The sequence below is a fragment of the Diabrotica virgifera genome, chromosome 3 (genome assembly GCF_917563875.1).
Source record: "Diabrotica virgifera virgifera chromosome 3, PGI_DIABVI_V3a".
NCBI lineage: Eukaryota > Metazoa > Arthropoda > Insecta > Coleoptera > Chrysomelidae > Diabrotica > Diabrotica virgifera.
The window spans coordinates 222,400,060-222,426,553 of record NC_065445.1 but is presented as its reverse complement, the minus strand read 5'-3'; the positions used below and the strand labels follow the sequence as shown (position 1 = coordinate 222,426,553).

Genomic DNA, 26,494 nt, shown 5'->3' with positions numbered 1-26,494 from the left:
GAGAGTTGACCATAATTTTTGCATTTATGCGTGCTAATAATAAGCTGCGAAAGAATTTAAGCATAGGCACCAAAAAATTAAAGTAAGTGTTGTTTATTTAAAATCAATGGAAAAATCCCAATAGTTGGCTGTATACCATAGTTTAAAAAAACCTATACAGAAGTAAAAACTTCAAATTGTATTTTGGTATAAAATAGTTTATTTAAAACTTCTAAAAGTCATCCACATGGATTGCAAAACGTTTTCGTTCTGAACAGAACATCTTCAGTGCATTCCGCAAAGTAGTTGTAACTAGCACACCAATGAAGGTGGTAACTTCAAAATATATGGCTTACATTATACCTTATGATAAAATATTATGACTACAAGTCGATGTTACTAGATTAAAATATGTATGTGCCTAAAGAGCAACATGCTTCCCTGCTCGAAAAAACTAGGTACTTGCCATTTGAATTAGCTGTTGGTCTGTGCTAATTCAAATGGCAAGTACCTAGTTTTTTCGAGCAGGGAAGCATGTTGCTCTTTAGGCACATACATATTTTAATCTAGTAACATCGACTTGTAGTCATAATATTTTATCATAAGGTATAATGTAAGCCATATATTTTGAAGTTACCACCTTCATTGGTGTGCTAGTTACAACTACTTTGCGGAATGCACTGAAGATGTTCTGTTCAGAACGAAAACGTTTTGCAATCCATGTGGATGACTTTTAGAAGTTTTAAATAAACTATTTTATACCAAAATACAATTTGAAGTTTTTACTTCTGTATAGGTTTGTTGTTTATTTAATTTTAATTTATTTTATCTTTAATGTACCTTAATAATGTGGGCGCTATTTTTTTGTTTCTTTAACGAAAAATGATTTTTCTAGTAAATCATCGAAGCAAAACATTTTTATTTTGCGTAATAGATTAGCAATTAATCAGCAACAAAAAAGGCCACCGGAAGCTACTCTCTATCTACTTTCGTTCCGGATATATGCATGTTGGCTATTCTAGCTTAATATTAAGCTGGAACATTCACCTGTTTCTCTGAAGGGGTTGAAGCAATAAATTTTTATTTTGCGTAATAAATTAGCCATAAAATAGGCAGCCAGAAGCGACCAGCTATCTGGTTTCGTCCCTGAAATAGGAGGGTAGAGTGTTGTAACTTAAGTATTCAACCGCAGTAGCCATTTTTGCCCTTCAGGGGATGAAGCAAAAAAATCGTTTTTGGGGTAGACCTGCAGCAGTTACTTAGGAAAAAAAATACCCACTTGGTCTTAGGTTTTAACTGGTAATTTTCACTTTCTGTGAAATCCGGGGAATGATAACGATAAGGGTTGGGGGGTGAGTTTGTTAATTGTTGTATACAACATCTTTCAGCAATCAACTAGCAATAAAATATGCCGCTGGAAGCGACCCTCTATCTGCTTTCGTTCCTGAAATAGGAGTGTTGGGTATTGTAGCTTAAGTATTAAACCGCAGTAGCCATTGTTGCTCGTTAGGGGATAAAGCAAAAAATTCGTTTTTGGCGTAGACCTGCAGAAGTTAATTAATTAGAAAAAATACCAACTTGGTTTTAAGTTTTAAACTGGTTATTTTCACTCTTTGTGAAATCCGGGGAACGATGATAATGGTAGGGGTTGGTGGGGGTGAGTTTACAAATTCTGGTATACTCCTCCTTTCAGCAATTAATTAGAAATAAAATATGCCGCCAGAACCGACCCACTATCTGCTTTCTTTCCTGAAATAGGACTATTGGGTATTGTAACCTTAAGTATTAAACCGCAGTAGCCATTGCGTCTCGTTAGGGGATGAAGAAAAACATTCATTTTTGGCTTAGACCTGTAACAATTAAAGCAGAAAATACCCACTTGGTTTTAGGTCTTTAAATTGGTTATTTTCGCTTTTTGTGGATTGCGGGGAATGATGATAACGGTAGTGATTGAAGGGGTTGAGTTTGTAAATTATTGTATACCCAATCTTTTAGAAATTAACTAGCAATAAAATATACCGCCCGAAGCTACCCTCTATCTACTTTCATTCCGGAAATATGAATGTTAGCTGTTCTAGCTTAATATTAAGCTGGAATAGCCACTTGTTTCTCTGAAGGGGTTGAAGCTATAAATTTGTAATTTGCATAATATATTAGCAATTAATTAGCAATAAAATAGGTCGCTGGAAGCGACCCTCTATCTGCTTTCGTTACTGAAATAGGATAATTGATTGTTGTAGCTTAAGCATTCAACCGCAGTAGCCATTGTTGCTAGTTAGGGGATGAAGCGATAAAATCGATTTTGGCGTAGACCTGCAGCAGTTGCTTAGGAAAAAAATACCCCCTTTGTCTTAGGTTTTTAAACTGGTAATTTTCACTTTCTTTGACATCCGTTGAGCGATGATAATGGTAGGGGTTGGATGGGGTGAGTTTGTAAATTCTGGTATATCCAATCTTTCAGCAATTAATTAGCAATAAAACATACCACCGGAAGCTATTCTCTATCTACTTTCGTTACAAAAATATGAATGTTGGCTCTTGTAGCTTAATATTAAGCTGGAATAGCCACCTGTTTCTCTGAAGGGGTTGAAGCTATAAATTTGTAATTTGCGTAATAAATAAGCAATTAATTAGCAATAAAATGGGCCGCCGGAAGCGACTTTCTATCTGCTTTCGTTACTGAAACAGGAGAATTGAGTGTTGTAGTTTAAGTATTCAACCGCAGTAGCCATTGTTGCTCGTTAGGGGATGAAGCAATACAATCGTTTTTGGCGTATTTCTGCAACAGTTGCTTAGGAAAAAAATACCCACTTGGTCATAGGTTTTTAATCTACTACTTTTGACTTTCTGTGAAATGCGGGGAATGATGACAACGGTGGGGGTTGGAGGGGGTGAATTTGTAAATTGTTGTATACCATATCGTTCAGAAATTAATTAGCAATAAAACATGCCGCTGGAAACGACCCTCTATCTGCTTTCGTTCCTGAAATAGGAGTGTTGGGTATTGTAGCTTAAGAATTAAACCGCAGTAGCCATTGTTTCTCGTTAGGGGATGAAGCAAAAAATTGGTTTTTGGCGTAGACCTGCAGCAGTTAATTAGAAAAAAATACCCACTTGGTTTTAAGTTTTTAAACTGATTATTTTCACTCTGTGAAATCCGTGGAACGATGATAACCGTAGGGGTTGGAGGGGGTGAGTTTGTAAATTCTTGTATACTCAATCTTTCAGCAATTAATTGGCAATAAAATATGCCGCCGGAAGCTACCCTATATCTACTTTCGATCCGGAAATATGAATGTTGGCTATTCTAGCTTAATATTAAGCTGGAATGGCCACCTGTTTCTCTAAAGGGGTTGAAGCAATAAGTTTTTGTTTTGTGTAATAAATTAGCAAATTAGCAATAAAATAGGCTACCAGAAGCAACTCCCTCTCTACTTTCGTTCCGGATATATGAATGTTGGCCATTCTAGCTTAATATTAAGCTGGAATGGCCACCTGTTTCCCTGAAGGGTACGAAGTAATCAATTTTTGTTTTGCGTAATAAATTAGCAATTAATTAGTAATAAAATAGGCCACCGGAAGCAACTCTCTATCTACTTTCGTTCCGGATATATGAATGTTGGCCATTCTAGCTTAATAGTATGCTGGAATGGCCACCTGTTTCTCTGAAGGGGATGAAGCAATAAATTTTTGTTTTGCTTAATAAATTAGCAATTCATTAGCAATAAAATAGGCCACCGGAAGTAACTCTATCTACTTTCTTTATGCAAAATAATATGGCATAAAAAATATATAATAGCAAAAAAATATGGGGTGTGTCTCATGGCTCCCTTATGAAATGGTCATTCTAGCTTAATGGACATAAAAAAGGTGCTACTATAGTATGCGGTCTACCTCGAGGATGCGATCTACTTGAAAGATTTGCACAAAATAATGAAATGCAAGAAAATTTTGTAGAAAAAATATTATTTATTCGCAAGTAATAAACATTTGCAGTCAAATGAAGACGTAATTAATAAATAAATAAAATCTTTTGTAAATCTACCAGGCCATTTTATTTGAAAAGAGGGGTTGATGTTTACGGATACCCTGGAAAAAGATTACGGTATTGTTGCCTTTCATTATTGTGTGAAAACCCTTCTGAGGAAAGATCATGGTAATTAGCAGCTCATGTATTATAAAAATTATTATATATTTAATTATTATTAAATATATAATATATATTATTTATAATTATTATATCCGTAATATAATCATATTACCGACAAAAATAATCTTTACAAAATGATTAAAACACATTCTTCTTTATTATCACTCAATACTACTTGCTGATCATCCTCTTCACTTGCTTCTGAAAGATGATCTTCAACTTCAGAGTCACTTTCAATGCCACCGATTTCAGGAGATTCTTCATCATCGGAATCCCATAAATTATTAACAATATCTTGCAGTTCTGCAGCTAATCATGGTTTTCGGGACATTTTATTTGCACTATCTTCTTTCACTGTAATTTAATATAATAATTTTTGGAGCTTAGTTGTCGACATTAACATCGATATCAAACGACTGATAGCAGATGCATTATTTATTTCAAAATATGTATAGGTACCTAACAATATTATTGCATTTCAACAATGATTATCAGTTTTTAAAATTAATTTAGAATATATACAAGCTGCACGTATTGTAAGCATCTCATTGACGTTCATATCAAAGAAATGCTTACATTGTTTGTTACACGTTTAGACTTTATTATTGGATTTCCGAAATCATAAATGTCGTTTAGATAATCCACAAAAACATTACCTGACTGCCAGATTTACTTCTGTAATAAATACTTTAGGTATAAATACAAATAGGGTCCAACGGGCCCGTGTTGCCCCTTTACGTGACAAAATTATTTCGACGCAATAATTTCAAAAACGATAATGAATATTTTGAATAGCTCATGACTAGGTTGATGAAAACATACTTCTAAATAAATTCAGTGATGCATAAAATTCAATAATTTTTATTATCAGTTTATGATAAAAGAATTGGCGTCTCGGACCCGTTGGACCCACCTTGCCCGGATAAGGGTTAATATGTTGGTAGTTACTAGTTCCAGAGCTAAGCTTAGAAATTACTACATACATAGCCTAATATCTTTTATGATAATTTTCGTAAAAAATGGTAGGTATGTCAAAATTTATATGCGTCAAAATTTATTTTCATGCATTTTTGTGTAATAATGCAATGTTTCTTTATACTTTTAAATCCGAACTCTAGTCATCATCAAATGTAAGGTTGTAAGTTTATGTACGGGTTTTGGGGTTGCTGAATACGAATATGACATCATACCAACTGATCCTCTGAGCACCTAGTATCCAGGGTTACTGCTGCAAATCAATGCAAGCAAAATACTCGGGGGTCTTTTATTGCTGAAAGAAACGTAGGTGAAGGCCTCTGACTCTGATAAAACAGAATGTAAAAGATAATTTTATTTTTTGATTCATCATATTCATTTTCATCTTCGGCGAGCAATTCCTCTTCGTTTTCGGTAGTGTCACTGGCATGAGCATTTATAACGGTGGAGTTGTCTATCAACTGTACATGATAGACAGTATCGCCAAAACTACGAGTAATATATTTTTTGCACGATTGATCATTTTTGACTGTTTACCGTGACAGATTTTACGTCAGTAAAATGGTAAGTAATTCACTTACCGTCGAGTTAAAAAATCTCTTAATTTTAATTTATTTTTTGAAAGAATAAAGAAAACTAACGAATTATTTATTAATATTGAAACTTTTTTTTTTTTTATTTAGAAATAACCGCATTAACCACGAAGGTCATCAGCGGGGTAACGAGAATACAATTAATAAGTTTACAAAAGTATGAAATTGTGTACAATTAAATCTTACTTGCTAGGTTACATTTATTCAGGAATTGAAAAAGAGGTTTACATTCGGTTTGTAGGTTAAGAATGTCTTTCATATTGTTTGAATAACCAGATATAAATTGTTTGTAAGCGGCAAATTCATCACATTCTGTTAGCACATGTTTTACTGATACTGGTATATTACACCTTCTGCATTTTGGTGCTTCGGTATGGGTAATGAGATGCTCATGAGTAAGTTTACAGTGTCCTAACCGAAGACGAGATAAGATGACTTGGTTCGATCTGTTGGTTGTATGTGGATTCCATGGACCAGTATCTTCTTTAACGTCTCTTAACTTGCTCGTGGATGTTTTCCATTTTTCACTCCATAAATTGAGAGTCATTGATTTTAGTAATTGTTTTGTATCTGCGGCTGGAATTGATTGTTCTGCCAATGTTGGTAATTGCGCAGCTGTGTAAGCCCAACGATCAGCGTTTTCATTTCCCTCGATTCCAGAATGAGAGGGAACCCATAGAAAAACTATTTTTGAGTCTGTTTGATGCAGACTGTGTAATATTTCTTTGATTAATATGACTATAGGATTTTTCGTGAAGGTTTGTTGTATGAGTCTCAGTGAATTGAGTGAGTCAGATATTATTAAGGAGTGTTTGGTTTGTGCATTGGAAATGTGCTTCAACGCTTGTAATATGGCATAAAGTTCACCATTTAAGATGCTGTAGGAGCTGGGAAGCTTAAATAAATATTTGGTTTCATTGTTTATGTATACTGCTGCTCCTACACCTTGGGAAGACTTAGACGAATCAGTGAATAAGTGGGTATAATTTTTATATTTTGCGACTATTTGTTTATAATTTTGATATATAAGACGTGGATTGGTATCGTATTTATTATATTTCGTCAATTGGGTGTTTACATGTGGGATTCTGATAATCCATGGAGGAATGCTGTGTTCATTCATTAACCACGTTCTGGGGAAATTTTGGAGATTTAACGTTGATATATACCGGTGAATTCTAACATAAAAGGGTGGTGGAGAGGTGCTATGTTGAAAAGTTGATTTGAAACGATTACAGAACGTGTTTTTGTGAGCAGGAATTGATGGTATTGATGCTATTCTAGAGGCATAGGATAAACTAAGAATTTGTCGTCTGAAAGATAGAGCTGGTTCGCCCAGTTCGCAGTATAGGCTTTCTACAGGCGTTGTCCTGTAAGCCCCTAGAATTATTCTTATTGCGGTGTTGTGTATAGTATCTAAGCATTTTAATATTGAAGGGCGAGCAGATGTGTATGCAATACATCCATAATCAATTTTCGATCGAATAAGGCTTCTGTATATTTTTAGCAGCATTAGACCATCAGATCCCCAAGCCTTGTTTGCTAAACATCTTAATAAATTTAAGCCCTTTTGACAAGAAAGAGTTATTGTTTTAATATGATTTTTCCACGACAGGCGTTCGTCGAATATCATGCCCAGAAAATTTATGTGTGGAGCATAGCTTAGTTTCTGGTTGTATAGGAATATTGATGGTCGATACTGCTCTGGTATGTTTCTTTTTGAGAATAATATGCAATTTGTTTTGTTTGGGGAGAAATTGTACCCAGACATTATAGACCAACGTTCGAAGGATGTTATGCATTGCTGAAGGCTTTGAGCCATGGTGCTAAGACATTTTCCCTTGATAAACACGATCATGTCATCTGCGTAAAGTCTGGCTACAACTGGTTTCTTTAAATCTTTTAAGACATCATTCATAGCAATTAAAAATAAAGTTGGGCTGAGAATTGATCCTTGTGGAGTGCCGTTTAATTGTTTCTTGGTTGATGATATTGTTCCAGAAATTCGGACTTGGAATTCTCTTTGAGATAAAAAATTGCGTATGAAATTTATTATATTGCCTTTCAATCCCCAGTGATGTAGTTTATTTAGGATGATTTTATGGCATGTAGAATCAAAGGCTTTATTAATGTCAAAATAAATTGCTAGACATTTATCTTTAGTAGCAAATGCTTCGTGAATATGACTTTCTAGGTCAATAATGTTATCAAGTGTGCTTCTAGATGGTCTAAATCCGGATTGTTCGGGAATTAATAATTTGTGAGTTTCCAAAAACCATATTAGTCTCTTGTTGATTATTTTTTCTAGCAATTTACTCATGGAGCAGGTTAGGGAGATTGGCCTGTAAGATTCAGGCAAGAGTGAAGATTTGTTAGATTTAAGTATGGGGATGATTGTTGCTTTCTTCCAGATTAAGGGGAAGTCACTATTATTCCACATGTGATTAAAGATATTAAGCAGGATTTGTTTCGCCGTTTCTGGGAGATTTTTTAGAAAAACTGGAGGGATGTCATCGGGACCAGAAGAACTGTCTTTTAGTGATGAGAGAGATTCCTCCATTTCTTCTTTTGTCAGTGGTTTGTTTAGAGAATTAAGGTTTTCCAGCTCTTTGAATTCCGTAGGGAGGGCAGTGTTATCATTAGTTATATTTCTGTTTATGGAAAGCTTATGATAATAGTCTGCGAATGCTTCACCTATTTCTTTTGTTTGGTTTATTCGTTTGCCGTCATAATCTAATGCTTTAATGACATGGTAAGTTTTGTTTCCATAAATAGCTTGTATCTTCCTCCATGCCGATGATATTGTAGTGTTTCTGTTTATGCTTCCTACGAACTTCTTCCATGACTCTTTTTTACTTTTGTTGGTAATATATCTTGCTTTTGCCCTATGTTTTTTGTATTCAATTATACTTGTTGCGGTTTTCTCCCTCCTACATCTATTTAGAGCAGATTTGCTGTTTTGTATTGCTTCGGCACATTCGTCATTCCACCAAGGCACAGGTTTAAATTTCTTGATATGTTTTGTTTTTCCTATTGAAAATTCAGCGGCTTTTATGATTATTTCGTTAAGTTGAGTTACTGCTGTATTTGCGTCCTTCCACTCATTAATTTTGTATATGTTATTCTCAATGGTTTTTGAGAAAGAGCTCCAGTCGGCTTTCTTTATTTTCCATTTCTGATGGATACTATCTCCGTTTGATATTTTGTCTTTTATAGTTGAATTCGTTAATTTTATAGGAAAGTGGTCACTGCCTAGTAAGTCATCCATAACTCTCCATTCAAGGTAAGGACTAATAGTTGGGCTACATAATGAAAGATCGATGCAAGAAGAATTGCCAGTAGCTATATTGAATCTAGTATTGCTGCCATCATTCAGTAAACTTATGTTCATGGTGTTGAATATGTTTGATAGAATTCGTCCCCTTCTGTCTGTTTTTTGAGAACCCCAGGAGTAATTGTGGGCATTAAAATCTCCTAGAAGAATGAAAGGAGTTGGAAGTTGATTAACTAGAGACTCCAGTTCATCCTCAATTAAATAATGGTCAGGAGGAATGTATATGTTGCAGATGGTGTAATTTAATTGTGCTTTAATTTTTACGGCTATCGCTTCTAGGTTTGTATTTATTCTAATTTGTGTTGCTTGTAGATTCTTTGAGACGTAAATGGCTACGCCGCCACTCGCAACTTGTACATTTCGGTTTTTAACGAATTCATTGTATCCCCTCATTTTGTGGACATTTTCGTCTCGGAAGTGAGTTTCTTGTAGACACAATATGTCCAGAGAATGGAGGGCTATGATATGCTGTAGCATATTTAAACGGGTATAGTACCCATTTAAGTTCCACTGGAGTAATGACTCGAATGTATTTATTGGGTATCTTGAGATGTATTTGAGATATCAGATTGGGTATCACTTACATCTTGGGATTGCTTTAGTAATTTCTTTTTTAGCCTTGTGACACGAGTTTTTAGTTTCTTAGTGTTTGCGTGAGGATGAAGTTCTTCTAACATATCTATTAGTTTTGGAATATCTTCTGTGAAGTCTTCCGCAATGCTAAGAACATCCCTCGATCCGTATGTATTTTCTAGGAGCTGTTTAAGCTGATGGCTGTTGATTATGAAGGGAGGAGAATGGGAGTCGATATAATTTATAATAGATTCAGTAAGTTCTATTTCTTGATCTAATGTATTAGATTTGGGTTTTTTGTTTTTCTGAACGACTGTTTGGGGCAGAGAGAAGGTAGAAGTATTGGGTGGCATTTGTTCTTCTGGAGTGGCTGGGGTCATATCTTCAGCTGTTCGTTTTGTTGCGGATGAAGTTGTTGACTTAGTAGTTTTGTCCGAGGTTGGGATATTTTCAGATTGAGCAGTGTGATCTGGATTTGTTACCAGATTGGATGTGATCAAAGCAGTATTGGCGACTTTTGCACAATTTTCTACTACTGAGGAACTTTCGGGTAGAATATTATTTATTGAGTGGGAGTTTAAGTCATTAGGAGATGTTTCATCCGGTTGAGATATTGGAACATTATGTGTGGGTTGTGATGCTTGTTGGGAATGTGGGTTAATATTGCCCGAAGGGCATTGGGATGCAACATGACCCAATACTTTGCAGGTGAAGCAGCGTTGACTGTCTAGGGCTAAAAAGATATGATATGATAGATTATCATGTGTTATTTCTAAGAATTCGGGTATGGTAATATCTGGGGAAGGAGCGATATACACCTGTCTTCTGAAGCTGAGTATGTGTTGGTATTCTGGATTTGATGCACCTATTCTAAGAAAGTTTATTGGAGAAACTAATTTTAATCCAATATTTTCCAGTAAGGTTACAAGAGTTTCGTGTGGGATCGTTGGGCTTACATTCGATAATACTAGTCTGTCTGCTGGTGAAATTAGACGTCTTGCTTTGATGACTTCATTATTGACAACAATTTGACCATGATTAGCTAAAAACTCATCAACCAGTGATTTATTGGTTAGATAAACACATATTCTGTTGTGTGAAATTCTGCTACAGAAAATGATGTTTATTGGTTTTACCAGAGGTCCCAATTGGAGAAGATAATCTTGAAGTTTTGCTCCCTGAATGGAGCCGAAGATAAGTGCCTGGTCTTTGTTAGGATACTTGTAGATATTTTTTGAGACAGTGCTTGCATAAGATGTGTTGGAGGTATTCATATTATTTAAATTATTATCTGGGTGAGTGTTGGTGGATGAAGATTGATTTGTAAATGTTGGTTGTGACATTTTATTTAAAATATTCAAATTTGCTAAGTTATTTTGTTAAATATAATTATTGTCCAAAACATTTTTCCCAGGCCGACCCTGCCTTTTGTTGTTAAAAATTCTTTATTTCGCTAGGCGAGTTTTTACTAGCTAATTACTTTTCAGTCTTGTGTATCTGATATCTAACCTCAATCAGCCTAACAAAAATCGTCTGGATGCAGTTAATATTAAAAATTTACTCACAGTTGCTGTTCTTGGTATTTTATGTCACTGCACTAGTAAAACTTAACTATTAAAAGGCTTTTATTTAGCGGTAATTTGTTTAAATCGACCGTAAATTATAAAACGTGTGTTTACAAACAGGTCTCACAAACAAGTCCAATATTGAAACTTCTTAGGCCTATAGCCAACATTTTTTCTCTTCAAATACGCGATCAAAGTTGAAAACTTGGAAATATCAATGCCATCATAAAGAAAAACGGTGGATTTAATCATTGAATATTCTGCCCAGAGGCTTCCAGGAGCTTTCAACTGCTTATGTCTTTGAACGAAATATGCCAATAGAGTCTTTTCTTCGATTCTTAAATTCTTGCCTTTTTTGCACCATTTTTTAAAACTTTGGTAGGTAGTTTGATAACGGATTTTGAATTTTTCGGGAATAATTGCGGAACACCCTTCTTCCCAAGCCCGTTCAATTTCTTCAAATTCACTTTCGCTCATATTTTAATTTATAATAATCAAAATTGTACTTAAAATTATTGACAACTAAATAAAAACTCAATTCTCCATTGTTGTTATGCACCCTAGTTACTACCTAACAACCAAAATATCTATCTTGATAAAATGGATGAAACTAGTCAATATGACGAAAATGTTTAATTTTATAATTTATAATGGTATCAATCGTACAAAAACGTTATAAGCATCTCGAACGTTAAGGGTAACCGATCTCAGACAATAATTGGAGTCGTCGATCCGCTCCTCCTCCAAACAATTGTCTTCGATCGGTATAAAACCCTTACCGTTCTCCATACTTAATATACTATACATAAATTTAGTGCCGAAAACCAGGTTAGCACCAGGTGCTCCGGGGGTTGGTTCTGATAAGGTATTTATGTTAGCGACACCAAGAACTCACGGGTGGTCTGTTTGCATCAATTTAGTGCCAAAAATCGATACTCCAGAAGTTGACGTGCCTTAGCAGTAACCCTGGACAGGAGGTGCCTTGGGGGGTCGGTTCGGATGACGTATTCATTTTCAGCGACCCCAAAAATCCACGAGTAGCCAAATCTAGCCCTAAATATACTGATTTTGATATGTTTATGTTCTTTTGTATGCATTTTATGTTATCGATTATGGAATTACTTAAGGATTATAGACTTATGAAAAATGCCTATTCCGTGTTTACGAAGGATCCCCAAATGATTTTTAAATGTGAAAGAGCTTCATATATCCCATAATTGGTTAACAATATGATTTTAGTGCTATAAAATTTTAGTACGTATCTATTTATGTAGTCATAATTAAAAATCGATAAAATAATAAATAGTAAATATTAGAGTCCATTCAGTCCATTGTCCAATGTGCACATGGTAGCCAGCGGTAATATAAATAAACTTTTAGCTATATGTAATAAAATATGTTAAGTATTATTTTTTTGCAGTCACTGATACTACCAGTTTCAGTTTCATTTTCTGTACGATAAACAGGTTCGTTAGATGGGATGGTTTAAGATAAATATTTATATACAGGGTGTCCAGAAACTCTACCGACAAACGAAGACAGGAGATTCCTCAGATAATTTTAAGACATTTTAACCCAATTCATCTAGTCCTAAAATGCTTCCTAAGGGAGCTACAGCTCTTTGAAGATGGCGTCTTGTAATTAGTTTTTCTTAAATACCTCCAGAACGCTTCTATTTAGAAAAACGAAAATTGGTACGCATATTTATTTGCAGAGATAAATCGATTCCATATATTGCCAATTTCTAGTACCGGTCATAGGCGTCCGTTTTGGGTAGGGCAGCGGTTATTTTATAGCATACTTTTTTCGGCTTTAACTTTTAAGCATTTTTGATACTAGAATATTAAATTCTGAGGTATTCTAGTACTAAAAGTTACTCTTGTTTTAATTCGGTAGGACACACCGTTTTACAGAAAAATCAATTAGAAAATTTTTCGTTTTTTGAATTTGAAAAAAAAATGAAAAACATTTTCAAAAAAAGACGGTGTATTTTACCAACTTATAGCAAGTGTAACTTTTAGTACTAGAATAACTCATAATTTAATAATCTAGAGTCAAAAATGCTTAAAAATTAAACACAAATAAGTTATGCGATAAAATAACAAGTGTAGACCTACCCAAAACGGACGCATATGACCGGTACTAGAAATTCGCAATTAATAAAATCAATTTATCTCTGGAATATAAATAAACGTACCAGATTTCGCTTTTTTAAATGTTTTTTTTTATTTTTTGAAAATTCAAAAAACGAGAAATTATCAAATCGATTTTTCTTGAAAACGGTGTGTCCTACCGACATAAAGCAAGAGCACTTTTTAGTACTAGAATACCTCACAATTTAATAATCCAGTATCAAAAAATACTTAAAAGTTAAAGACATAAAAGTTATCCGATAAAATAACCGTTACCCTACCCAAAACGGACGCCTATGACCGGCACTATAAATACGCAATAGATGGAATCGATTTACCTTTGGAAGATAAATATGCGTACCATTTCTCATTTTTCTAAATAGAAGCGTTCTGGAGGCATTTAAGAAAAACTAATTGCAAGACACCATCTTCAAAGAGCTCTAGCTCCTTTAGGAAGCATTTTCGGACTAGATGAATTGGCTTATAATGTCTTAAAATTATCTGAGGTATCTCCTGTCTTCGTTTGTCGGTAGATTTTCTGGACACCCTGTATTAAAACGTACAAGCGCCACGATGGGTGACGACTTATTACATAATATATTGGGTAGCCGAACACCTAATATATGTATGTTACTAATAATAATTAATCTAAGAGGGTTTAGGGTTTTTTACAATGAAAATCACGATAAAGGATCGAACGTTGTATTTCGTCTTTACCAAACAAAAGATCTGTGCTAACTAACTAAAAACAGACACTAATAATATTGTCTGTGTGTCCTATTCGCATCTGCTTAACATTAAAATACAAACAAAACACTCAAAGGACACAAATTAGGGCACTAATTAATAGAAACAACTAAATGTTTTTCAATATTTTCGGTCTTAAAACTATGTCTTCGATCACTTAAAATTAATTTGTACATTGAAAACAAACGTTCGACATCGACAGATGTAATTGGAGCATATTTCAGAGCGGATAATAAATCTGGCATAATTTGTAATTCGTCGGAAAATGTCCCATTCAAAACTTTAGCAACATTAGGTAAAAACGAAAAACCTTCATTCTTGTCGAAAACATATTTCATTTTTTTTTAAATTAATTTACCGTTACTTCCATGTGCCGATTTAATTTTCGTCTTTAAATTATCTATTAATTTTACTGACTCACATAAATTTATCTCCTGTTTTTCTAATAAGGTAATTGTGGTAACTTTTAATTTATAATTGTCATTGATACAAGCGAGTTCCTGTTTCAATTTGGGATTTTTTAATATTTTTTTTTGCTTCTCGAATGGCTTCGGAAATATCATCATCAAATTCTGGCATAACTAATTCTATTTCATTGCAGTGTTCAAAGTAAAAAAACTGCTTCGAGCCAGGTTCCCCACCTTGTAATTACTGGTTTAGGTGGCAAAGGGACACCGGGAAGTCTTTCTTTATATATTTGCACCCTCAACGGAGCCTTTACAAAAACTTTTTTCATAAAATTTATAAAATTATTTACCAACGGAAACAGATTTCTTATTTCTTTAGCAATTCTATTTACTCCGTGGGCTACACAAGTGCAATGAATTAAATTAGGATAAAAAATCTTTAAATTAACAGCAGCTTTTAACATATATGCCGCAGCATCTGAAAGCATTAAAACTATTTTATTCACTGGTATAGGGTTGGGTAAAAAGAGGTTTGTTAAACTATCTTGTATAAATCGACTTATTGTTAAATTGTTTGTTTTTTCCAATTCTTTAACGGCAACTAAATAAGGTTTTCTCGCAAAGTTTTCTTTCAAAATTCCAATCATTAAATTAGCTATATACCTGCCGCATACATCTGTCGTTTCATCCACGATAATATACAAAAAATTGCCCTCTAACTCCCGCTTAATTTTTGAAATACATTCCACATAACATTTTTCTACAGTATGTTTTCTTAATGTACTCTCGTCCGGTAAGGATTTATTAAGATATTTTTCGAAAAAGAATTTAAAACTAGGGTTATTAACTTTGTATAGAGGAATGTTGGATGCAATCATTATCTGGCATAAATCAAATTTAAATGCGTCTTCCTCCTTTTTTTTGAACTGCTTTAACTATCCCGCAGAGATATTTGGGCTAATTTAGAGGAATTTAATTTTTCCAAATTAGGTTTATGAAGTGGGGTTCCACAATACTGGTCAATAAAGTACTTTTTTCTACTTGAAATCTGAGAATTTAAAAAAAAATAATTAGAATTCTAAAACCGCTTTAGAATTTAGTTATGTTGTGGGACGAGAAAAAAGAGAAAAAATAAAACTTACCGATTTGCCGCATGGTTTACAAAATGCTCCATCTCCTTCTAGAGAAAGTTCCGAATAAGGTGCGATCCATAGCCTTAATTTAGATGTCATCTTTTCACACAAATGTTTGTGTGAAAACCGCTTTAGAATTTAGTTATGTTGTGGGACGAGAAAAAAGATAAAAAATAAAACTTACCGATTTGCCGCATGGTTTACAAAATGCTCCATCTCCTTCTAGAGAAAGTTCCGAATAAGGTGCGATCCATAGCCTTAATTTAGATGTCATCTTTTCACACAAATGTCTAAAACGTTTTAAAACGTGTTCTTTGCTTTTCGGTATACGCAACAAAACTAAACTAGGATATAGCAATTTGTGACTAAACTCTGATACAGTAGCCGACTGTACAACTGATAATAAACTAATAAAGCTTAGGGATTTCCAAATAGTTAACCCTCAAGTCTCGATCAGGTACATTTTCCTAGAAATCTGTTATATAAACAAACCATTGATATTTTATTATTGACCCAAAATTGTATTATAGAATGGTTTAAACTCCGTCTACCCAACAGACGGAGTAATCACGTGAATAACTCACAATATTTCTTCAAAATACCTTAACGCACGGCCTTCTACACAATACCGATAACAAGGTATTCGGTAATTGGTGTTATCGGTATTGTGTACAAGGCCGTGCGTTAAGGTATTTTGAAGAAATATTATGATTTATTCACTTGATTACTCCGTCTGTTCGCTAAACGGAGATAGTAATAGAATAATATCATGGGTAGTACCATGAAATTTTAAAAAAGGCACAAATAGGCGGAATTTACGAAAAAAGGCAAAAAGTGCAAAAAACAATATTATAATAGGCAAAATAGGCAAAAAAAGGTATTTTGCCTATAATCCGAGCTTTACTGATTAGTAACGTGGTCGTTTCACGATATCTTTGAGATTCTAGAATAAAGTCACATTCCGAAAGCTTCAGAATTCTTGCAGGTTGCGTCTGTGAGAGTCTACGACTCAACTACGTAAAACAGTATTGGAAAGATATAACATCGTAGTAACCTGATTTTTATGGGTATTGATATATCATGGCATTTGAATAGCTTAACCATTTTTTGAAATGCAGATCTTGTTTTCTCTATCCTACATTTGATTTCTAGGGAATGGTCCCAATTTTTATTGATGTTCGTACCAAGATAGGTGTATGTTTTTACTCTTTCTATTTGTTGACAGTTCACACTGATTCGTCCAAACTCCTGTTCCTTTTTACAGATCATCAAACATTTTATTTTCTTAGTATCTATTAAAAGTCCTATCTCTGCCTTATCTCTGTGATTCTATTCATTAACTCCTGGAGGGCTTCAGAACTGTCAACGAATACCACCGTGTCGTCTGCGTATTTTATGTTATTGATACCTTCTCCGTTAATTCGAATTTCGGCTTTTAAAATACATATTTCCTCAGAGTATATTATGTTAAAACAGCAGTGGTGATGGTATACATCTCTGACAGACACCACGTTTGATTTTGATATCGTCGGATTCTCCTGCCTCTGTCCGAATAGACGATGTTTGATTCCAATACAGACTGCTGATAATTCTTAAATCATAGGTGTCTATTAGAATATTGGTTAATATTTCCATCAGCTTGTCGTGCTTTACTAGCGCGGCCTCTAACGAAGAAATATGAAGTATATGTCGACAACGATTTAAATTTACAGGTTATCTGCGATACTTTTTGTTACAGCGCAGTTCACTAAGCGTTTTATCACTATACGAAAGGACCCCGCAGAAACCTTATGGGAAATGGCTCTCTGTCAAATGCTCTGAAACTTTGGATTCTGGTAGTCCTTGATTTGTAGAACAAAAGACTCAATTGGCACGTAGCTCCAAAAAATCATGGTTTCAAGATATAAGCCTCTGAAGTTATAGGTACAGGTACAGTGAGGACTTTTGATTTGGAATAAATTCATTTTCTCGAGAATGGGCGAATCTGGAGATAAATTATGAATCAGGTCAATTTTTATTTTTAAGTTATAATTTTTTAGCATATATATCATACTAGTGACGTCATCCATCTGGGCGTGATGACGCAATCGATGATTTTTTCAAATAAGGATAGAGGTCGTGTGACAGCTCATTTGAAAGGTTATTCAATTCTCTATTCACTGATATAGATATTAACATAATTATTTATACAGGGTGCCCAAAAAAATTTTTGAATGAAATTAGTTGAGACAAAAAGAAGAATGTATATAATTTATTTAATTCGAAATACGTTTTACTGCTGTCAGAAAACAGAAAAAAATGTTAATTTGAAAAAAAAACATTACTTTTCGCTTAAATTAAATATTCAAACTGCTAAGAGGCATGTGGGTGGCAGCTTTAATATTGAATTTAAGCGAAAAACAATATTTATTTATCATATAAACATTTTTTCCTGTTTTCGGACAACAGTAAAATGTACTTCGAATTAAATAAATTATATACATTCTTCTTTTTGTCTCAATCAATTTAATAAAATAAATTTGGGCGTCCTGTATAAATAATTATATTAGAGTTTATATTAATGAACAGAGAGTTTAATAAACTTTCAAATGAGCTATCACACGACCCCTATTCTTATTTAAAAAAAATCATCGATTGTGTCATCACGCCCAGATGGATGATGTCACTAGTATGATATATATGCCAAAAAATTATAATTTAAAAATAAAAATCGATCTGATTCTTAATTTATTTCCAGAGTCACCCGTTCTCGAGAAAAAAAAATAGAAGACAAAAAGATAGAATAAAACTGAAGACCCTTCGAAAAAGTTCATGAACAAACTTAAAGACAACCTGAAACTTTTTGCAGAATTCTTTTCAGAACAGTTTGCTCTTTACTATAAAATATCAAGCAATCCGCTGACACCCAGACTGTACGGTTTACCTAAGATACATAAAGAGGGCATCCCCATTCGTCCAGTTGTTAGTTTCATAAAGACTCCAGTCTCTATTCTCTCAAAATTCATTTTGAACCTCATCAACAATTTGACGAACTTCACCCCTCGTTTTTCAGTCAAAAATACTAGTCATCTTGTCAACAATCTCCAACAAATAAATCTTCGTCCCAACATTACTATGCTTTCATTCGATGTTAGCAACCTTTTCACTTCTGTTCCTAAACAAGAAACTATTAATCTGGTACACTCTCTTCTAAGAGCCAACTCTATCACTATTTCTACCACCAATTCCATTATTCAATTACTACAATTTTGTCTATGTAGCTCAAGACTTCTTTGTATTTAATAATACTTTTTACAGACAACCTGATGGCCTAGCTATGGGCAGTTGTTTGTCTCCTCTTCTAGCTGATATTTTTATGGATCATTTAGAATCCACACTTATCATAAAAATCCCTGAAATACTACATTGGTTTCGATATGTTGACGACATTTTAGTCCTTATTTCAGGTAATTCTGAATCAGCTGATCTATTACTTTCTAAAATTAATCAAATTCACCCAAACATCAAGTTCACTATGGAACTAGAGTCTTCCCAATTAATTAATTTTCTTGACCTTACCATTTCCAGATTAAACGACCATTTCGATTTCAGTATCTATAGGAAACCTACACAGACTGATCATGTCATACCGTTATCCTCTCATCACCCAATGTCACATAAATATGCAGCCTTTCACAGTTATGTGCACCGACTAGAGACAATTCCATTATCTCCATCTAACTATAATAAAGAACTCAATATTCTCCGTCAAATAGCATTTAACAACGGTTACGACCCTAATCTTATAAACAAACTCATCCAAAAAAGACACCTTAGAGTCTTGAGAGAGACTGCTTTCCCCAGAGACTTGACCATTAAACCCATCTATGCTTCCCTACCGTATCATCATGAACGTCTTTCCGGTGATATCAGATACCTTCTTAAAAGAGCAGTTGATAACACTCACATTTCTTTTAAAGTATCAAATAATCTAGGACAGTGTCTTACCAATTCTAAAGACCCTATTAACTATATGAATCGTAGTGGAGTCTATAGATTACAATGCTCCAATTGTGATGCTACATAATATATAGGTAGTAGAACTTGTAGATCACTAGCTTCTCGTTCTTTAGAACATACTAAAAGAGAGAACACTTCAACTTTCTCACAACATCTCATACAAAATAAACATACTCTCAACATCCCAGAAGACATCTCATTGTTACATAACATCTCTCAAAAAAACTTCCTAAGATTGGACCTGTATGAGGACTTAGAAATAGTTAAAGAGAAGCCGAAAAGTCCTAATTGTGTTAATCGCCATGTTTCTTTTAATCGAGATTTTCAACTTCTACACCGACAACTTTTTCATAACACATATCATCTACAGCGTGTCTACTTAAGTTGGAAACATATGGGAAACTTTTTTGTTATTCATTTTACGAAAAAAAGTTATTCTTTATAAAAAGTTCTGCATGCTCTAAAACCTAAAATTCAATCATCAGATATCAAATTTTGTCAATATTATTCGAGGTATGTCAAAAAATATGAACTTCGTTCAAGAGTAAAGTACCTTTATTTCTCTCAATATCGAAAATTCCTATTATGAAAAGTTGTTTGGAAATAAAAACTAAGATCAAATATGCAATTACATGCTTCTAATTAGAAAAAAATATTTTCCAAATTTTTCTTAAATTTATTGATACTAACTTTGTTTTTATTTATTACACATACGATAACTCTTTTATTATTACTTTTACGATAAAAAGGTATTCATTATAAAAAGCTCTGTATGTCTTAATACCGAAAATGCAACCATCAGATGTCACATTTTATTAATTTTATACGAGGTATGTCAAAAAATATGAATTTCACTCAAGAGTAAAGTACCTTTATTTTTCACAATATTGAAAACGATTATTAAAAAAGTTGTTTAGAATTAAAAACTATGTTTCAATATGCAATTACATCCTTCTAATTGAAATATTGTGAAATATAAAGGTACTATGATCTTGAGCGAATTTCATATTTTTTGACACACCTGGTATAAAATTAATAAAAGTTGATATATCATGGCTGTGTCTTAGAGTTTAGGCCATGCAAAGCTTTTTATGAAGAACTTAACTTTTTTTCGTAAAATGAATAATAAACGAGTTATCATATTTGTAATAATTAAAAACGATGTTGGGTATCCATAAATTTGAGAAATTTTTTTTTTTTCAATTAAAAGCATGTAATTGCATATTTGATCTTAGTTTTTAATTCAAAACAACTTTTTATCATAAGAATTTTCGATATTGAGAGAAATAAAGGTACTTAACCCTTGACCGAAATTCATATTTTTTGACATACCTCGTATAATATTGAGAAAATTTGATATCTGATGATTGAATCTTAGGTTTTGGGGCATGCAGAACTTTTTATAAAGAATAACTTTTTTTCGTAAAATTAATAATAAAAAAGTTTCCCATATGTTTCCAACTTAAGTAGACACGCTGTATATACTCTCATCTTATGTTTATCATCAGACTTTCACTATCATCCAACCTATTTTATTTCTATACAAATTTTCTATACCCAACATCCTACTTCAAACTCTCAATACATTTTATTTACATTTTATCATTCCATATTCTTATTTTTCACTTCTACAGTAATTTAGACAGACTTCTACATTATTCGTTTTATTTATTACATTGTTTATCTCCACATCCTCCCACCCTGATCCTACACCCTTCTTCATTATTCATCCATTCGTTTTGGGTCGGTCTGTGGTTGAGTCTCTTGGGTTATCAGTCTTATCAAGTGTTTTTAGGATCATTCTCTTTCGCACATAACTACAAAATTTCTTCAGCCAAACGAAATATACCATCACTTTCTAATTTTTCAAGTTCATCTGTACTCAACAACTTAGATCAAATTATCAGTCACCAAAACACTCACACCTTAATCATTATCTTAGAATTGTACATTTTGTACATATTAAACAAATTCTGATATCCTAGACGCATTGCGTAATAGGCCTTTCAAAAAAAAAATTCTAAGTATATCACCATTACAAGATTAATGTGTTGCTGACTGCATAACTCGTAGTACCTATTTATCAATTATTGACATATTCATATGTTTAATCCGTTTAATCGTCAAATATTACACAACTTTAACTATATAATTTTATATAATTTTAACACCAATATATGGATATTTGATAATGTTTTATTTTAACATCGACATAAACTTTAAATTTCATTGGCTGAAGTAACAAAATAGTTCATAACGTTGCATTGATAATCTAATCTGTCACTGATATATTTCTGAAGTTCTTTTACCTGTCAGTTCAGTTGACACTCAATTTTCAATATGTAAGGTTCATTCCTTGCAAATCATATCCACGTGGGTTAGAGTCCTGTGTTGCCCTGGGTTATATCCAGGAATATTTGCAACATCGATCATCATTATCAATAATATGTAGTATCATTTAACATCTTACAACTTTCAAAGGGTTTTCACCCATAACTTTTTGGTGGCTCACGCATGCATGCTATTGTAAGTATGGCCTGTGTCAATTCTTAACCTTAGTCAACTTTTATCACATTTTCTATTATTAATTAGGTTATACTTACTATTTTAGGGCTTAACACTGATGATGGATTACTTATTAATCCGAAAACGTTTTGTTTTGTGATGTAACCCTTATTGGGGTATTTTAAATATACCTTTTACAAAGGATCTTGTATTTTTTGTGATTTATGGTATACAGCCAGCTACAGGAATTTTATTTTCCTCGTGGATTTTGGGTTCTCGAGAAAATTAATTTAGTCCCACTCAAACGTCCTCACTGTACTTATAACTTCAGAGGCTTATATCTTAAAACCATGATTTTTTGGAGCAACGCGCTCATTGAGTCATTTGTTCTACACATCAAGGACTTCTTCTTCTTCTTCTTGTGCCACTCCCATCGGAGACTGGACATCATCAAGGCTACCCTGACTTTGTTTACAGCTGACCTAAAAAGTTCATTAGTGGTGCAGCCAAACCACTCTCTCAAATTCCGCAATCACGACATTCTTCTACGGCCTGGATTCCGTTTTCTTTCTATTTTTCCTTGCATAATATTTTGAAGTAATGCGTATTTATGACCTCTCATCAGGTGACCAAAATACTCGAGTTTTCTTCGTTTTATCGTTAACAAAATTTCTGGGCCTCTTCCTATCCTTCGTATTACTTCAAGATTTGTGATTCTTTCAACCCAACTTATCTTTAGCATTCGACGGTAGCACCACATCTCGAAACTTTCAATATTTTTTATGTTGTTCTGTTTGAGAGTCCAGGCCTCTACACCGTATAATAGCGTGTTAAATACGTAGCCTCTTAGCATTTTTAATCGTAGAGGGATGCTTATATCTCTGTTGCAGAAGAATTTTCTCATCTTTATGAAGGTGGCCCTGGCAATTTCGATACGTCTTTTTATTTCATTGTTTTGGTCTTCAGTTTCGTTTATTAAAGTTCCCAAGTATTTGTAACTTGATACTTTTTCAATTTGAATGCCGTTTATAATAATATGTGCTGGTTGTGTCATGATTTTACTGAAGACCATATACTTGGTTTTTTTGATATTAATGTTTATGCCATAATTGTTGCAAGCAATATTTATGTTTGTAAGTAATCGTTGTAATTCTTCTACTGTTCTTGCAACTAGTACAGTGTCGTCCACGTATCGAATATTATTTACAACCTCTCCATTGATTACGATTCCTTCATTTGCTTGCAAAAGGACTTCCTGACAGATGCTTTCACTATATACATTAAATAGAAGTGGTGACAAAATGCATCCCTGTCTTAGTCCTCTACGTATTTCTATTGCTTTTGATATCTCATTTTCTATTTTGATGTTAGCTTTCTGATTCCAATATAAGTTGAGAATTATTCGCAGATCTTTATTATCTATGTCTTTCCTTTCAATAATGTCTCTTAGCCTATCGTGGCGTACTCTGTCAAACGCTTTTTCAAAATCGATAAAACATGCATGTACTTCTTGATTAACGTCTAAGCATCTTTGTGTAAGAACATTCAAACCGAAGAGAGCTTCTCGAGTACCTAGTCCTTTTCTGAACCCCATCTGTGTATTACTAATATCTGACTCCAACTTTTGATAAACTCGGTTGTGGATGATTTTTAGAAACATCTTTAGTATATGGCTCATTAAAGATATTGTTCGATGTTCTGAACATTCTTTTGCATTGGACTTGTTTGGCAGTGTAACGAGTGTAGACAGCAGCCACTCTTGAGGTATAATAATACCAGTATTGTATACTGTGTTAAATAAGTGCAATATTATACCTATTGATTCATCATTCAAGAGCTTAAGGGCCGGTTGTTCGAACGCTAATCAAAAACGACCATTATCAAATATTTAATTACTCTCACCAACTGTCAATGTCAACTTTGTTTGGGTTGATGAAAACATAATTATGGATTACAATTATGAAATTAGTTAATCAATTATGTTAATAATTGTTATGTTAATTGATTAACTAATCTCATGATTATAATCAATTATGTTTTCAGCAACCCAATCAAAGTTGACGTTGACAGTTGGTGACAGTAATTAAATATTTGATAGTGATCATTGTTGATTAGCGTTCGAACAACCGGCCCTTAGTAATTCAGTAGAAACCTCATCGGGTCCATTTGCCTTTCCAGTTATGGAATTTCTAAGTGCCATTTCTACTTCACATTTTAGGATTTCAGGTCCCGTTTCACCATTTACCTGGACAATGTTATTTCTGTTGTCCTTAAACAATGCTCTTATGTATTCACTCCAAAGGATCAGGACTACCAGAACCCAAAGTTTCAGAACATTTGACAGAGAGTCATTTCCCATAAGGTTTCTGCGGGGTCCTTTATGTGTGTACTTATGCCACAAGATACTTAAAATTAAAATATTTTCTATTTTATAATTATAATATGTTTATTTGTTTCAGGTATATTTTGCCATTTTTGCGACAATCCAAATTCAACATAGAAGAAGCAAAAACAAAAATCATCAACTATTACAACTTACGACGAGACAATGCAAAATGGTTTACAGATCGGGATCCCACCAATCCAGAACTAGCTGAAATCATCAAAGTCGGAGTATTTATTCCATTAAGGAAACTCTATAAGAATCAAGTTGTTTTTCTGATTAGAACAGCTGCACATGATCCCAAGAAACATTCCCAAGAAAACGTGTTTAAGGTAGACCACATGATTCTGGATATTGCTGCATTATTTGAATTTGAGATGGCTCATATATACGGAGCCATATCCATATTCGATATGAACGGAGTAACGGCGTACCATGCAAAACAACTAACACCTGGTATTGTCAAAAGATCCGTTACAGCTTGGGGAAATTACCATACTACCTCCAAGAATTATGATTTTATTAATTCACCGACTTACCTAAATGTAATCTTAAATATTTTTAAAAGCTTCATGAGCGAGAAAATGAAGAGGTGCACCAGAGTGCATACTAAAGGTATCGAGAGCCTTCATCAGATAGTTGATAAAGAAATTTTACCTGAAGAGTATGGTGGAAATGATGGAAAATTGGAAGATTTGATAAACTATTGGTACGAAAAATTAGTAAATAAAAGGGACTGGCTACTAGAAGATGAAAAATATAGAGCTGATTAATTTTTGACATAAACCGTTTTTTATTTATACAAAATAATTAGGGTAGGTGGGAGCAAAGGTATGCATTTTCTAAATTTTCATCTCTAGTGAATCTCCTAATGCTTGAATTGGCACAGAATATAGATGAAAGTGAAATTGATACATTTTGTAATCATATTAGGCAAAAAAAGTGTAAATGCGTACCTTTGTTCCACCCAATGGGGCAAAAGTACACACATGCGTACTTTTGCGGATTTAAGACATTTTGCAATTGAGACAAAATTAGCTGATAGAATATCAAGCTGAACATCACATTCACTGTGAAGATTGACTTGAAACATGCATTTGCCAAGTCTACCTCATGTGGGGCAAAGGTACGCACTGCGAACGTTTGCCCCATTTCAACGTTCGCGGTGCGTACCTTTGCCCCGTTTGTGTGAGTACTTTTGCCCCATCCGGCAACCAATAATATATCTAACCTCAATATGAAACTATGCACATATGAACTTCAAACGGTCATGTAGAAGAAGACTTCTAACAATAAACTTTCAACTTGCCTAACCAATAATAATCTGAATTTGAAAGATTAAGAATTAGAATCAATCAATTTTTAAGAAAAATTAGATCAAAAGGTACAAAAATAATTTTTACCTCATTTTTTTTTGTGTTCGCCCTGATTGCGCCAAAGTTTTTCATCCAATGCTACTGAGTAGTACAAACATATGCCACAAGATGTTCTCGCCAACATATAAGAAATTACTGAAAAATGTAAGTGCGTACCTTTGCCCCGTGCGTAATTTTGCCCCCACCTACCCTATGTATTTTTTAAGCATTTAAATAAACTGGCGTTTGGTTTTTTATTTCTATTATTGATTCCAGTCAATTTGTACTCTAAGAGCTCCCTAGTGGGAAAGTTTTTGGGGTAGTTCTGATTTCTTTCATTATATATGGATTTTGGGCTGCTGAATCCGAATATGACGTATGCGGACAAAATTTCTTGCCGGAACATTGAAAAAATCGTGAGAAAATCGAAATATTTCAGCTTCTTTCCGCTTTTTTCCGCAGAAATTAAAGTAGTTAAAATTATCTACAAATATCACTATTTATTTTTTTTTCAGACGAACCGTTCGGTCTAAAGTGCAAGTTGTAAATTGCCAATTTTTAACGGTCCCGGCAAAACCCACATTTTACATTCCAAATACCGAGAATGTCTCTGCTTTTCCCTAAGAGCCACAGAAGAACAGGCACAGATGGAGTTACAGTTTCA

At 33.7% G+C, this 26,494-nt stretch overlaps 1 protein-coding gene across 2 annotated transcripts in view; it reads left to right on the top strand.

Moving 5' to 3' along the window:
• The window catches only part of LOC114330005 (retinol-binding protein pinta), a 51,952-nt gene extending 25,865 nt beyond the window's left edge, over positions 1–26,087 (top strand). For both annotated transcript variants that reach the window (XM_028279297.2, XM_050645864.1), the window contains exon 3: positions 24,552–26,087. In XM_028279297.2, coding sequence (XP_028135098.2) covers positions 24,552–25,248 — 697 coding nt within the window. In that variant the 3' untranslated portion in view covers positions 25,249–26,087. The remainder of the gene's footprint in view (positions 1–24,551) is intronic.
• Positions 26,088–26,494: the final 407 nt, after the last annotated feature.